Source organism: Punica granatum, chromosome 4, assembly GCF_007655135.1.
Source record: "Punica granatum isolate Tunisia-2019 chromosome 4, ASM765513v2, whole genome shotgun sequence".
Taxonomy (NCBI): domain Eukaryota; kingdom Viridiplantae; phylum Streptophyta; class Magnoliopsida; order Myrtales; family Lythraceae; genus Punica; species Punica granatum.
The window spans coordinates 30,873,097-30,888,349 of NC_045130.1; the positions used below are offsets into that span (position 1 = coordinate 30,873,097).

A 15,253-nucleotide genomic window follows, 5' to 3' on the forward strand; every position below is an offset into this window, starting at 1 on the left:
TTTCAAATAGAAATGAATGCTCTGTTACCTATTTAAAAACAAGAACTACCTTGAGTGTGTTTCGGCACCATTTCACACATTTCCAAACATTAGATTGGGAAGGGGCCGATCAGGATGACGGGGAAAGGAAATTTCCATACTTTGCCTTCATTGCTGTCATAACAAGGCTATTCTTGTTAGAGGTAAGAGATCAGTGGTTTTCAAAAGCATCGCTTTCTAATTGTCATCGCTAGCTGGAATCCAAGCCCTCCCACTGATTTTGGTTGACAGAGGTTTTTCCAACTCATTGGGATAAAGTAATTACTTTTGTCATCAACATTACCCCACTATAAGTGTTTCGTTGCCTAATCCATCTTGATTAGAATGGATTTTGGCAATCAATAGAGAGACATAGTGTATATGGGGTACTGCTAATGACCGATTTAATCAGCGTTGCTCTTCCTGCCCATGAAAGATTTCTCGCCTTCTTGGAGACCAATTTGCCCTTGATTTTGCCAAGGAGAAATTGGTGGGAATCTTCCTTCTTTTTATTATCAATGAAGAGTGGATTACCAAGGTAATGGGAGTTTGACCGGAGCTTCTTCATACCGAGCCGTTGCTTGATTTGTTGTCATCTTGGAGCATTTAGGTTCTTGGAGAAGAAAATATCTGAATTGTCAGTATTTACTTTCCACCCTGACCATGCACAAAATTTGTCTAGAATGTTCCTTATGCAGTCAATATCTGAGTTAAAAGCTCTCAAGAAGATGAGTAAGCCATCGGTAAACATGAGGTGCAAGATGGAAGAGCCGCGCTTACTGATTTGAACCACTTTGATTTCTTTATTGACTTCAGCAGCCTAGACAAGATTTCCATAGCAATGATAGAAAGATAAAAGGGGAAATGGGATCCCCTTCTTGTAATCCTCGTCCGGTCTTGAAGTGACCATAAGGAGAGCCGTTGATCAAAATCAAGAAAGAGGCGGTAGAAATGCACTGTCCTATCCAGGAGATGAACATAGGATGGAAGCCTTAGTTTTCGAGAGCCTTTATGATGAACTCTTCTATAATTGCATTATTTTTAATTTTACATTTAAGCAAAATGACCCATCGATCCTATCCCTTCCCTTTCCACCACCAAACCTCATCCCCATTCTCAACTAAAATATAATTTCAACTCTCTTTCTGTGTTTTGCTTCTTTCCCGTCTGTCAGGGGCGAATCTCAATTTTTCCAAAGTATTAAAGACTTATTATAGATAAATTAAATTAATTAAATGATTTTATCGACAATTGCTTCTGAACAATACCAAGGGAAAAGATTATATATACCTTCTGTATTTATTGAAGTACATACAATTCAAAGGTTTCTTGATGAGATTACCCAAATCGCTCAAAATACGTAGGGAGAAAACTCGGCTATGCCTATACATGCTTCTGCAGTGCCGGAATTATATGCCACCGGACGAACTGCCAAAAAAGTCTCTTAGCATCATGCGTTGAGATTGGACCACTTATTGTCGTCCCATACTAAAACCGAATTTCCGACTTAACCCGCGCAGTAGAACGTAGCATTAAGACATGAACACTGAAAAGGCAAGAACACGGATAACCCTGAAAGAAACACGAGCTCTATTTACAATGGATCGAACTGATCAGGACCAGGTTCACCGTTCAGCGATGCTTGCTTCTCGTCTCATCGCTGTATAGCCTGTTGTAATGTCATCAGATCATCAGTACTTAGTTCAAATAAGTTGTAGAGCAGCAAGTAAAGGATGGGATACGTATACCAAACCATATAGGGATGGTAAATATACCAGTCATAGACCGTGGGAGAGTTGGGCTGGGGCTTATCGAAGTAGTGGTTCCCGATGGTCTTCGTGGCGAGGTTGCTCCCCGGGTGGAACACGCTCCTCCACACGTTCTCCTTGCGAGCCGATCCCGGTGTTGTGGGAGTTGCTGGTGTCCCAGGGCTCGCTGGCATAGCAACGGATTTCCCACTGCTCTCTCCTATATCTGTCACATCTTCGGAAGAACAAGATATTTAGCATAGCAATCAATAAACCGGAAGACGATCCAAAAATTTATGTCGATAGTAATATATATTTACAAGATGAAGTGACATATGATTATACTTGTTGCATACAGGCACCTAGTAGAGCGAAAGTTCCGCAGATTTATCGATCAAGCAACATATATGTTTATTGTTAACCGATCCAAATAATAATACTCGAACTTGTTCTTCAGATACTATCTCCCTTTGATGAATTTCTACAGATCTGTTCTATTTTCCAGTATATTATCCTTCATAGGGTCAGATCTTAGGATATCCGTAAAACCCAGTGGCCCGTGGGACGGGAAAGTCCAACTTGACAACAAATATCCCTTAGAGATCATTTCCTATCGAGCTCAAGGCGATGCTTTGGTTCATTATTGTTCACATGCATATCACAAAACGGAAGTGCATGCAACGATCATCGATCAAATGACCGGTGATTCATATATACATAATTAATACATGTTACACGATGTAGACAGACATATGTAGTCTATATGTAAACCTTTGATGACAAGGGTGGGTTTCCTGAGCTTGCCGAGACCGCGATCCGGCTGAGGTCCGGCGACCACGTCGTCCCAAAGCTTCTCCAGCAAAACCATCTTTCACTATATAGCTAAGCTATTTCTTTTCAGTGAGCTATTAGCTCTAATCGGATATATTTTGCAGCTCCCAAGTCCACTTTATAAGGGGACGAAGGATATGAAAATATCTCTACCTTGATTCCTATATTTACTCCATTTAAATACAAGTGTCACCACGTGACTGGATATACACTGTTTATCCAGTGCCACTCTCCTATAATTTGTCCTATTTATTGTTATATTTATATATATACATATATATAATGAAATGGATAAGAACGGACGACTCAGCAGTACAATTGGGGCCCAATGAAATTCATATATTTTCCTGATCCCATAGACGGGAAGATTAGAGCGAGACAGGTTGATTTAGGAGATTCAGAATCCACTTTCTTTAATGGATTCGAATTTTATGAATGAAAAATATTGATTGTGATTGAAAAAATTTTTGTTTTAGTTATTACCTCGAAACCGTTGCAGGAGGGGTTGGACTTGCTGATCCAAGCACTGGTTTAGAAGGAACGAGACGGTGATCATAACTCTTAACGGAGTCTCAGCTGTCGAGATAATCTCCATATCGACAAAAAATAAAGAGGGCATGATGCTATAGCTGAAGGGGAAGTGTCATGACCCCACTGGATGTGACCGCATAGACTTTTCTTCTTATCTAATAATCCAATTTAAATCATAATTACCAGATCTCTTGTCGTGTCTGGACACTTCAATGCAACCCGTCAACAAATACGGAAGAACACTACGTTAGGCCACTCATCATTCAATATGAACTACCTGATGGAAAGTCCTAAGTAAGAATTTTTTATCAACCAATTAAGAGAGTATAATACAGTGACATTTGCTCTCGACCCATCACACACCGCTCTTCATTCAATACGAGTTATTGGATGGAAAGTCCTCGGCAATAAACTTTTACATTATCAATCAAGAAAGAGATCATAATACAGTAAAAATCGCTCGGGACGTATACCCCCGCGGGGGGGGAGGAAATTATCTTCGATCAATTATTTGAGGGGCAAGGTGGGCCCCTGGAGGGGAAGAAAAGTTGGGATTGTGGGCCCATGTTGGCCCTAGGACTCCATAATGATGTTGCCGTTAAAAGGTTGGGAAATGTAAGCCTGCTCTTTCTTGAAGGTGAAATTGATCAGACGGGACACCAGCTGGGTGCCCACAGATAAACTATGAACAGGGAAATCATGTAGGAGTGGACACGAAGGAGGATACGAATGTAGGACTGAAACCATGCGCCCCATATGTTACGAGACGAATCATGCTGGAAAATTTTTCCAAAATCCGGGTTCTGGAAGAGGCGCTGCTCCTGGAGATCCTCAAACAAATTGGTTAGATGGATTACGTTGGACGTGATTCATCGAGTGACATCTTAGCTACCGGCAATTCGCCTGCTCAGTCCGGAAACCCATTCAGCCTTTAAAGATCCAATGGTAGAAACTATAAGAACACCCATTCCGAAGCACCCATTATAACTCCAGTGTCGAGCTTGAGCAAGGCGCTTCCACCCTATCAAGGCACAGCACATGGCTGAGCTAGCCTATCATGGCCAAGAAGGGCCTTACGAGGCCGGAATTCATCCTGGCCTTGCAGTGCTTGACTATATTTTCGCCGGCTTTGGGAGGATATGGTTGAGAATACGCATAATTATCACAAATACGTTACAATTAAGGTGCATTTTAGTGATCTTCTCCTGTTAGGTCAGCAGAAAATGCCGGAGATTGCCCCTCTACTACTCTTTGAATTAATGAAAGATAAATTGTTCCAGGATCGAGTTCAGCAAATGACTTACCCTTGGCTTCACAGTCGATCTTCCTCCCTCATGACATTGGAAACATCACTGTTCCATGTCCTTTACTCTCTGTGCTTCATCCAAAAAGACGCTTCGGAACACGACCAAGCTGTAAGTACGGAGATGCTGAGCAGTCCTGTGAAAAAGATTGACCAAACATTCACTTATAATAAGATATGTCAAACCTTTGGAATATCCACCACTGCACTAAACGATAACTAACTGCCAAGGTTATCCAAACAGACTTAACATTAACTAGATGATCACTTTCACTGATTACATCGGAGCTCTGGCTCTTCTTCAAGCATCAAAACGAGCCAGCCATCTGTGGTTCACATCAGCAAATACTACATATGTGTCCGGATCAAGGAAACCGAAGCACACAAAGGTCAATAGCTTGATGACAAAAAGCTACAAGATATTATCCTATAACAGCATTGAACGGATTACTGGGATTGTTTAATTCTCCTGGAACATTGGAATGTCCATCCCGGCAAATATCTCCCAGCAACTTGCTTTGTAGTGAGGACATATCAACAGGATTAGGTCAGACCAAATTATCTCACTATGACCTTCATAAGCAAATCATCTTAATCTATGAGATTGCTTGATATCGAAAAATTACATCCTAAAGCAGATTAGGTATTCATATATTACCTTATTCTGCACTTCAAGCTTAGCAGAACTGACTGAGATACGGGGCAATTTGTACTTCTATTTTGATTAAAAAAGACGTACTTCTAGTCGCAGATGCTTGTGAAGACAAATGATCTCATCGTCTTGAGCAATGCCCATTTCATTGTTTTCATTTAACTTAAAGAATTTAGCTGGCCGTGGAAGCAAAGGTGGGAAGAGGAAACAAACAGAGCAAACAAGCCATTCCAAACAAACGCCAAGTATGATATTTTATGTATAAATTCAGCGCGAACTCCACGACTTACCTAACAGTATCGCCTGATCAAAATGGGAAATCATGCGCAGAACAAGATTAGTGTTGATGTTGCTGCAGACAGCAGTTCCCTTGACTCACTCTCCTTTGCTGGCCTTGCGTGCATTCAGGATCAGCAGAGAAAGCCTTCTCTGAAGAATAGCAAGCAAGACCAAGATTTCGAATTCGTCTCAACTGTAAGTGATCCTATTCACAATTCCACAGCCAATATTCGGATCTCCAATGGCCAGCTTCCCCTAAAAGCGAACCTGTTACAATCAAAGAATCAATCTGAGATGGGCAACCGAATTTCCACCAGAGGTTCCTCACTGGGAACTGAAAGCAACAGCAAAAGATTGAGTCAGAAGAACAAAGGCCAAACAGATGATTCAGCCAAAGCAAATCAAGGAGAAAGAAACAAAGCCAAAGAGGAGAAGGTCGGGAAGAGAGTCTTCTGGTTATTCTCTCCTTGCAGGACTTGCCATGCGACAGAACCAGTGGTTCGAGTTAAATAAACCAGCTTGGTTTGTTTATTTGTTATCAGCAATTCATCTATTTTAGTAGAGAGATTAAGGTCTAGGACTGAATGAGTAGGTTCAGCATAAGCTTTTAACTATTAAAAACTTCTACATTGAGAATAAATTATTTTACAATTGGAGAATCGGCATTTTCATGTTGAATGACTCGAGCACTTCTATAGCTTGATGAATTTCAATCATTCGAAATAACAAGTCAGGTTTACATGGCAAAAGTAATCAAAACTTACAGTATCGACATGGATGCAATCAATTGTTCTAGTTCACAGTTACATGCTACAAAACACAAGTAAAAAGAAAGAAACTCTCTATTGAAGATCCAAAAACATTGCAGGAGAGAACGAAACAATGAAGCAAAGCAGCACATTATCTAGAGGATGATGAAAAAGGAAGTAAACAAACTTGCCACCAAAATATATATATATATATATGGGGGCAGCAAGCGGCGAGAATTAGTACTATATAGCACTACAGAATAGCTTATGACTGGTAAGGGATGAGAAATGCAGTAGTCATGATCAGGTTATTTCAAACATCAAGAACGAAGAGCAGAGAATGTTATCTTCACTTCTCAGTACACAGGCCATGATAAAGCAAAATTTATAGCACTGACCATCAGTTTGGGGAAGAAAAGATGCATGATAGTCACTTATGCATCTCCCTGCTCCCACAGAAGTTCCACTAGAAACTTTCTAGTAACACAATTCACAGGTTGGGAATTTGTATGGTGATATTGAGTCGCCATGCTACACTCTATTTTGACTGGTAAATGTGATTCAACTGGGCAAGGTCCCTCATTCTCAGTCATGTCACAGTGACATGACGTCACCGGAAAAGCTCCCTTCACAAGTATGAAGTCTATGGACTGCATTGAGATGACTTACAATCGAAGTCAGCTACATGCTTTTCTATTGCCATGGGTCAAGAAGACTAGATTTAGCTCAGGAATGCCCACGCTCAAATAGAGAATAAGTCTGATAACAAACAGAGAGTACAGGAATCAGTTCAAGAAGAGATAAGAACCCAATAAAGCATGAGATAATATGTACAACAGAGACAGACAAAGCAAATAGCTACCAGAAGGAACGATCAACAGCTCAAGTAATGGAAACTTGATCGAGCAAGAATCCATACATTTCAAAAAATCAAGTCTTTGAGATTTCTGTTACAGACAATTTCAAAGAGCTCTAGCATACAGCTCGAAACTATTGTTATCCGCTCAGCTACAGGTTACGTCTGCATAACTGAAGCCTGAGCACACCAAAATTTAATGAGATGCTTCGGTTTTCATCAGAATGCAGCGCAAACAAGAATGTTGGAACGATTATGATGGTATTGAACCAATCTAAGCTACATATTAATGCACATTATCCAGAGGACGGATCTTAGAGGCCTCATAGGAGTGCTCACTGTCCATATCATGACCAAACGTATAGGCAAAGAAAAAGAGGATAACGTTGACACCAATGTACAGTTTTGCATGCCCTATTTATGAAAAAAAGTTCAAGGCAGAGAATTTCTTCAAATTTATCCTGAATGTACAAATTTATGATAGGATAGTACTCATCCTAGAGTAATATCCCAGTCTTATAAATTAAATCAAGCCTATTACAATTTCTTGGAAGTGAAATTTCTCCAAACTTTGCACGAGAGGATGCTTTCAACTGGCTTCACAAGGTTTGCCATACTTATCCACATATGCCTGCAGGCAACAAAATCAACAGTCAAAAGCCAGGAACAGATTCTATATTTTCAGTGCATATACTTTCCAACAAGAAGATATTCACCTCCACTAGCTTCACAATTCTGGGCTCCGACAAGGAAAGATACTCCTTTATCAAATGCTTGCTAGTAGGAACCTGTTCGGGGCTCAGGGTACCCATCACCTTATCAACTGCCTTCTTCACTATCAAATTATGGGCATCCTTGGTTAGACGACCACCCTCCCACCTTGGTCTTAACAGCGCTTTTACAAAATCAATAAGAACAAATCTAAAATGCCTCAGCAACTTTGATTCCTTGGGCTCCTCTGCATTTGTATTATGGTGCATGCTCTTTTCAACCTTTTTTCTGACCCTCTCATCTTTCAGGTCCTTTCTGAGTCTTGCCTGGTCGCTTTTACGAAGACCAGTCCTATTGCGTACATCTACTTCTGAATTTTCTTTGAGTGGCCGGCTGCTCTCTTCAGGCAATGCATCTTCGTTTTGGCAATCAACAATGGAATTCTCAGCCGTCTCAGCAGGAGCTGCAAATGAATCTCTCCCATGGGTATGACAATCCTTGTCTGCCACTTGCTCAAGGATCTGGTTGTGAGAAGACACTGAATTTTCATTTTCACAACCTGAGACCCGGTTTCCTTTAGTTTGACCAGATATTTGCTGTTCTGATGCTCTGTATACTCCATCTCCTGCTTTTGGCTGTTCGATACTATCATGAAATGGGTCATAGAGGTGTCCTAGAGATGGTAGAACAGAAGCAATTGAAAACGAAGGTCGAAAAGGCACAGACGGCTCCCAATTATAAGGAGAGAATTTCCTCTTATTGTTACCGCACTGCAGAGAGTGTCTTTCTAGTCCAGACCCAGATGAAAAGGATGAACTTTCAAGCAAAGAAGCAGATCTATATTCACTGCCCAGAAAATTTTGAGCATCAAGAGGACTCGCATTTGAAGAGAGAGAGCTGAAAGCCAAAGGAGGGGCATTCAAGCTTGAATTTAGTGAGTGGCTCGGAAAACATGATGTTGGTACCTCTCTTTCATGTATGCTCAATGATCTAACTGATCCATTTGGAGAATGACCATAGTCAGCCAGAAAGTTACTCCTCAGGGTAAAAGAAGTGCCTCTGTTGATCAGCGAAGTGTAGATTTTGTAATCCTCATCATAGCGCCTGCGACCCAAGCCATTTCTAATTACATTTCTATACGAGGAGATGAATCCATCATCATACTTGGAAGAATCCCCTCTGTCAGTTGATGGCAAGCTAGGATCTACAGGGAGAACTGACGAAGAACTGGAAGCTAATGCAGAACTATTTTGATTGGAAGAAGAACCTAATCGATCCAGCATCCCAGGAGGACATGCCTCAGAATCATCTCTTAAACCTGAGAGAGAAGAGGTATCTTATAAGGAACATTCCAGGCTGGAAATCTACACCCTATAATAATAATCTCCATGTACCTTTATCACGCTCATTGCGTTTTTCTTCAACAGGCTGTTTGCTAGAACTGTCTGGATTATCTTTTACATGAAGAAATCTACATGAACTGCCTCTTATGCACCATCCTTTCGCAAAGAACCCACATATTATTGCCGGGCGCTTGTTTCTTTCCGTCAACTCCATACCAAGAGGCAAACTTCTAGGTGCCACCTCAGGTGCAGCCAGTCTGGAAAAGGTACAATCAGCAAACTGATTCAGACATTTACCAAGGATATAAGAGATTATAATACAGAAAAAAGACCAGCTAGTAGCCTCATTCTTGTATTATAAAGTAACTTCAAGGGTATAATGAGCCAAGTCACCAGACCTCGATTGCATTTGCTTCTTATCCTCCTCGGACTGCAAGCCCATTTCTTTAACTTCCTTTGCAGGATAATAAGCCCCATCATCCTTTTCACCAGAGTGATCTAGAGGAACCAAACCGTCCTCCTGGTTCTGAGTGGAGCAGGAATCACTGATCAAAGCTTTTATCATCTTTCCATCATGCAAATAAGCCTTGGCTCCACCGAAAGGAGTTTCTGTTCTCTTCTGCACTCTTCCATGATTCCTGTTCTCGGTAGCCTTTCCACCTTCAAGATTCCAGGACAAATTTGAACATGAGAAGATCTTGGAGATCTGACTCATCATATTACAAGTCAACTTTTCCTTCACTGGCTCGCTTGAAATCAACACATTGTCCTCCATAGAGGCACTAGGGATCAGGACTTGCCCAATGTATTAACAGGGTAGAAGAAGCAGATCAGGGGCCAGATCCTAATTATGGGTTTCCTAAACTTGATTTTTTAGTCATCAAACCATAAGTCATGGCAAGGAATATTTACGCTCCAAAGTTAAACTAATCATTCACTCTGATCAAAGATGTAGAGAGACTATCAGTCTAGGCTACCTCAAATCCAGTCTTATGACATTCTTCACAACTCAATTCTACTCAATGCCTCCACCCTTTATTGGTAAAATGAGAAAGTTCATCAAAAAGGTGTATGAAGTTTCAAGCCTTTAGCTTCCACGAGAATTACTTTGCATGATAGCCAAACTTTAATACCTACATCACCATCTCCAGCCATCACAACGACAGATTTTCCCTCTATCTATGATTATCACAGGATGGGCATTCTGCAGGGATCGGAAACTAACCAGAGGTAACTCAGCAATCATCCAGAAGGCAACCTGTTGACTGGAGGTGATCCAAGAACAGTCCACAGGATTTACAGTCCGCCTATCTTGGAGTCTACTATTCCAAATCATGGTGGAGTGGAGTGAGCGACGTGATTGGGCAAGTGAAGGAACAGAAGTAAGGTGCAACCTTACCGAAGTCAACAAACCAGATGACCAACGAGAAAACTGGAGCTCTACACTTATCCGACCTCCCAATACTGCCGCCCAACCTTCTTTAGCATCCTCCCCACATACTTTAATTGACAATTTTATCAGGACTGTCGACATTTTTACCATCATACTCATCAATAAACCCCTAAAATTGTTTTCTATTTGAGTTTAAGAAACACCGACTCTACATCTCATCATTGTTAAAGTAAAAACCAGCTCTTCCTTAAATAGAAAATTCATCCATTCTTAGTTCTTCAGGGGATTAATCTCCAAAGTGGGGTATTCATACCATTTTAACCTACAATGCAATTCTCACTAATCAATCCAGCAATGGCACCCATTTTCATACCACCTTCATCACTAAAAGAAGCAATCATAAGTTGCCGTTATAACCAAACATGGAGACAAGAAGCACGCAAGTATGGCTTCTTTCGGAGACAGGTTTAGTGCTATTGTCCCCTTGCCTAGGCAAGGTGGAAGTGAACGAATCTATAATTATAAACACAAACTACCATTGACCACATAAACATAAATTAAATGGTCAGTTCATGAGAAGACCAAACTATAACAGCCACAGCCATCTTACTTTCTAACATGTTTATCCGATAAAAAATGCTCATCAATGAATCCTTTTATAAATTAGCACAAGAAACACAAAATACCAGATTAATGCTTTAGACTTTGCTGTATTTTGATAGTCCTTTGTTGGACAAGCTTATAACTGCTTCAGTTAATTGATGTGGTTTTCAATTCAACCATCAAATATGCTCTTAAGTCATGAATAAAAAATTTTATATGAAGTTTTTCTGTAAGGGTCTGGATGGTTATGCTGCTCCTTTTCATTGAAGCAGTCATGGAGAAGCAAGGAGTCCCAGAAGATTGCAACCTTTGGCTGGCATTATCTTTTGGGAAGATTCTGAACATTGATACAAGAAGGTTTATCGTAGTCAAGGAGTCTTTATGTGTATTAGAGCCAGGAAATCTCCCAATCATCTTTTCATACAGATGTGCAGTTACTGCTGCACAGAGTTTTTGGTCAAAATTAGTCAATTAAAATGATGCAATCCAATTCTTGAAACAATATTATAGGAGGTATACAATGTCAAAGGCTGCTTTGCTTTGTATGTTGGTGATAAGGCAAAGAAAAACCTAAGGCTTTTTAGAGCACTTGAGAGTAATCTTGAGAAGGTCCAGTTGCCTTGGAATTTGTCGATATGGATTGTCACTTGTACATAGGAGTCTCTGCATCACTGAATCAGCGGATTTTGCGGGTGCATTGTTGTATTCTTTTCTCTTTATTGTTTTTCTTCTTTTGACTCATTCATGATCTCAGAGTATCCCTTTATCCACTATTTGCATATTTTTCTCTTCTCGTTTATGGAAATACGGAGTTGTGTTTGTCAATATCACCAATGAATCTTCTTGCGTATTAATTTGAGTGGATATTGCATTAGTGCTTACACATGGCAATGTTGCAATTAAAACTAAAATATGCAAACAGTTATAAAAGCAGTGAAATTCCAAATCATAGAAAAAACACCCTTGACTTGACAGGCTTGTACTTTCCATTTAACATAATTTTCTAGATACGCAAAGGAAAATAAGTTTCCTGCACTTTCATTTGTAAAAGTTCAAGTTAAATGCAACTAAAATAAAATGAAACCTCAATGAAATTCACTGTCCTGGCTAAAATCACAATTTTTTTCCTGAAAGGAATCAATATGGATCTAAAAGAGGGCCGGTGCCAATCATCGTTGCAACGCCAACTTAATATGACATAGAAATGGTGAATAATTGTTGAATCGACAATAACATTAGATAACTATAATTGAAATGACCATCGGAAACCAAATACGTGCCGTGTTTACCCCCAAAACATTAACAGAGACTTAAGAAAAAAGAAGTAGCTTTACATCAGAATTTCAATCACAGCCGCGCCGCATGCGAAAATAAACAAAGAACCACAGCACGGTGATGCAGAATTCACGATCATTTTAAACAATAAATCTTGCAATTATGATCGATAAAATATCGAAAGTCTCTGTCGGTAATCAAGTCAGCTGCAAGACCCATACACGAGAAAAATATCGAAAGTCTCTGTCGGTAATCAAGTCAGCTGCAAGACCCATACACGAGAAAGGAACAGAGCAATCATCACAATAATGCAGAACAACCGATGCAGATCGCTTAAAGAAGCAAAATTGCAGTAATCAACCCTAAGCTGTTCACCATTTTTGATCGTCAAATCGCAACACGAGACGCACGAGGCAAACGGCAATGCAGGGCCAATAATAACTCGAAAGTAGAATACTTGCAATGATCGAGTGAATACTCACGGGTACTATCCTCTTGAGCTGGTCCGCCTCCTCCTCGCCGTTCCTCTCGCTCGCCTTTCTGCTCGTCCCCTCGCTCCACCTTCACTTCTACTTCCAGTTCATCAATTTCCATGTCTTCTTCTCCTCCCTCTCCATCATCCTCCTCCTCTTCCACCTCCTCTTCTTCTACGATTTCTTCGTACTCAGCGTCGGAGTCCGAGGCCTCCTGGCGCGGCGGAGCGTGGCCCTCACGATCGGCGGAGGGCGGGGACATTCTCCAGCGTGCGGTAAACTTCGAAGGAAGCAATTGATATACCAATAATGACCATATGATGCGATTTAAGCCCTCCGATTCATAATGTCTTCTCTTTTTTTTTTTAATTGATAAACCGAAGAAGAAAAATTGCCTGCTGGACTCTACCCTTCTTATTTTCTGGTGAGATACACAGGGGTGTGCAAAAAAAAAAAAGAAACGATGGCCAAACCGTCCGGTTCCATGCTGAAAAACAACCGAATTTTTCGGGTTTGGAAAAAAATACGGTACCATTTTCAATTTCAAAAACCGTGATTAACCGTCATGTCCGGACTATATATATAACATATTTCGTTGTATATGTGTGTGTATATTTTATGTTATCAAATGTGTCTATTTATTATGCTTCTTTTATCTTGATTGCACTCTTAAATCTCGTAAAACTTAGACTTTATAAATTTCGATGTAATGTTAATTTTCTTAAATCGAGAGTATTCCATTAACCAAACCGAAAAACTGTTTATTTTCATGACGGTTTTATGATTGTAATATGGTACAATTAAGAAAATCTCATTCCCAAAAATTCGAAAGGGTTGCAATTAGCATTGACAACCGAACCATCCCTCCCGTGCCCACATCCAGAGATGTGATAAATGCAGTTTTTCCAAAGCATGGGGTGCTTTTGAGTTTACTTCTCTATCTCTAACCGTCGAAAATTTCCACAATGCCCTTCGAATTTCAATCTCCATGAAAAAAAAATAATAATAAATTTGTCCTCCTGTTAATTTTCCAACCAAAATGAGTCATATGTACAGTAAGAAAAAATTAAGGATAGAAAGGTCATCTGACCTAATTTAAAAAATCAAAAAATATAAATTCTTTTTTAAAAAAAATCTTGTAACCCTACTTGACATGACCTGAAGAGCTCGTGCCAATCACCGGAGCACTAGAAGAGTTTCAGAGTCCTCAAGTTCTTTGAGCCGACGATGGGTGGACTCATGCATTGGCCGTTTCACAGCTCCTTGAGGCAGATCGTCTCGAGTGAAGCTGCAGTAAATCCAGATCTTATCGGCTTGATGGCGGCACTGTCGATCAGGCGACATAGCATCTTGACAAGTTTTTCTAGTGATTGCATAATGATCGAGGACTACCTCCATGCTTATATTGGTCAATTGTCGGCATGCGCGGAGCTTCAAGTGGATGAGCGCTAATGCCGACAGATCTCTCTGGTCCCATATAGAAAAGAGCTTGATGACGGCGTCGAACCTCTAGAACAAAGAAGGGATCATAATGATGAGACGTGATAGGATGTTGAGGAAAGCTTGTTGCAGATAAGGCCACAGCTGAAGGTAACCCGTTACCCCCAGTCGGGGGTTCTTTTTTATTTCTAATTTTATGTTTTTTTTTTAATAAGGTCACATAGTCCTTGGATCCTGAAAATATCTGTGGTGACTCATAAAAATTGACCAAAAGGGGATAAAAGTGCCTATTTTTTATGGAGTTGGGGGCACGGTGCAAATCAGAAGGTTGAAAAACAAATTCAAAAGCACTATATATATAGGACTAAATAATAAACTATTGACATATAAAAAAATTAAATATAAGAAATTGAGCAAAAATGTATAAATCAAATTTGTAAGAGAAGTTTAAAAAAAAAACTAAATAAATTAGTTAGTCCAACTTCATCGAAGGTTATTATTCAAAGGTTATTGTGTAAATATTTTTATGATTTTTAACAAGCAAATCATTTTTAAAATATATATATAATTATTATGTAAATGAAATAAATATATGAAAAGATGAAATCACGTATAATACACATAGAACCCTAAAAAAACATAAAAAAAAAATTCCAAAAAATAATAACAAATCACTAATGCTACTAACTTATGGTCTTATAACTAAAATAGAATACTATATTGATAAATGATCTCTCATTACTCATTAGTAAACAAAATTTTAAAAAGTTTAAGAGAGTTCATTTAATCATGTGAATTTCACTTATTTAATTAGACACTAACCAAATTTCTATTATAAGATTAAAATTGTTATTATTATTTATGAACTTATGATAATATAAAACATTAAACAAGGATGTTACATGATTTACATATTTAAAAAAGGGTAACGAAGTAAATATATATGAACTTATTATAAGGATGCCATCTCCAACAAATCTCTCTAATATACTTATTATTAAATAAATATATAATATAACGGTTACTAATCGGGACAGTTTGTTACAAA

The 15,253-nt window shown here is 39.4% G+C and overlaps 2 protein-coding genes across 4 annotated transcripts; both read right to left on the reverse strand.

Moving 5' to 3' along the window:
- Positions 1–1,276: 1,276 nt before the first annotated feature.
- Positions 1,277–2,746, reverse strand: LOC116205855 (auxin-repressed 12.5 kDa protein-like). Of its 2 annotated transcripts, none has more exons than XM_031538542.1 (3): positions 2,538–2,746; positions 1,794–2,001; positions 1,277–1,687 (listed from the first exon to the last, which is right to left on the reverse strand). In XM_031538542.1, exons 1-3 carry the CDS (start codon positions 2,632–2,634, stop codon positions 1,651–1,653), a joined length of 342 nt encoding a protein of 113 aa, XP_031394402.1. In that variant the 5' UTR covers positions 2,635–2,746; the 3' UTR covers positions 1,277–1,650. The 2 variants fall into 2 exon arrangements, with proteins under 2 accessions (XP_031394402.1, XP_031394403.1); XM_031538543.1 differs by having other exon boundaries at positions 1,794–1,992; positions 2,538–2,727.
- Positions 2,747–7,332: 4,586 nt separating this feature from the next.
- On the reverse strand, positions 7,333–13,179 carry LOC116205854 (protein FRIGIDA-ESSENTIAL 1). 2 transcript variants are annotated; one of them, XM_031538541.1, is made up of 6 exons: positions 12,775–13,178; positions 10,247–10,340; positions 9,420–9,681; positions 9,073–9,278; positions 7,684–8,996; positions 7,333–7,598 (listed from the first exon to the last, which is right to left on the reverse strand). In XM_031538541.1, the coding sequence occupies exons 3-6, from the start codon at positions 9,584–9,586 to the stop codon at positions 7,557–7,559; spliced, it is 1,728 nt and encodes a 575-aa protein (XP_031394401.1). In that variant the 5' UTR covers positions 9,587–9,681; positions 10,247–10,340; positions 12,775–13,178; the 3' UTR covers positions 7,333–7,556. The 2 variants fall into 2 exon arrangements, with proteins under 2 accessions (XP_031394401.1, XP_031394400.1); XM_031538540.1 differs by lacking the exon at positions 10,247–10,340 and having other exon boundaries at positions 12,775–13,179.
- Between the last annotated feature and the right edge of the window lie 2,074 nt (positions 13,180–15,253).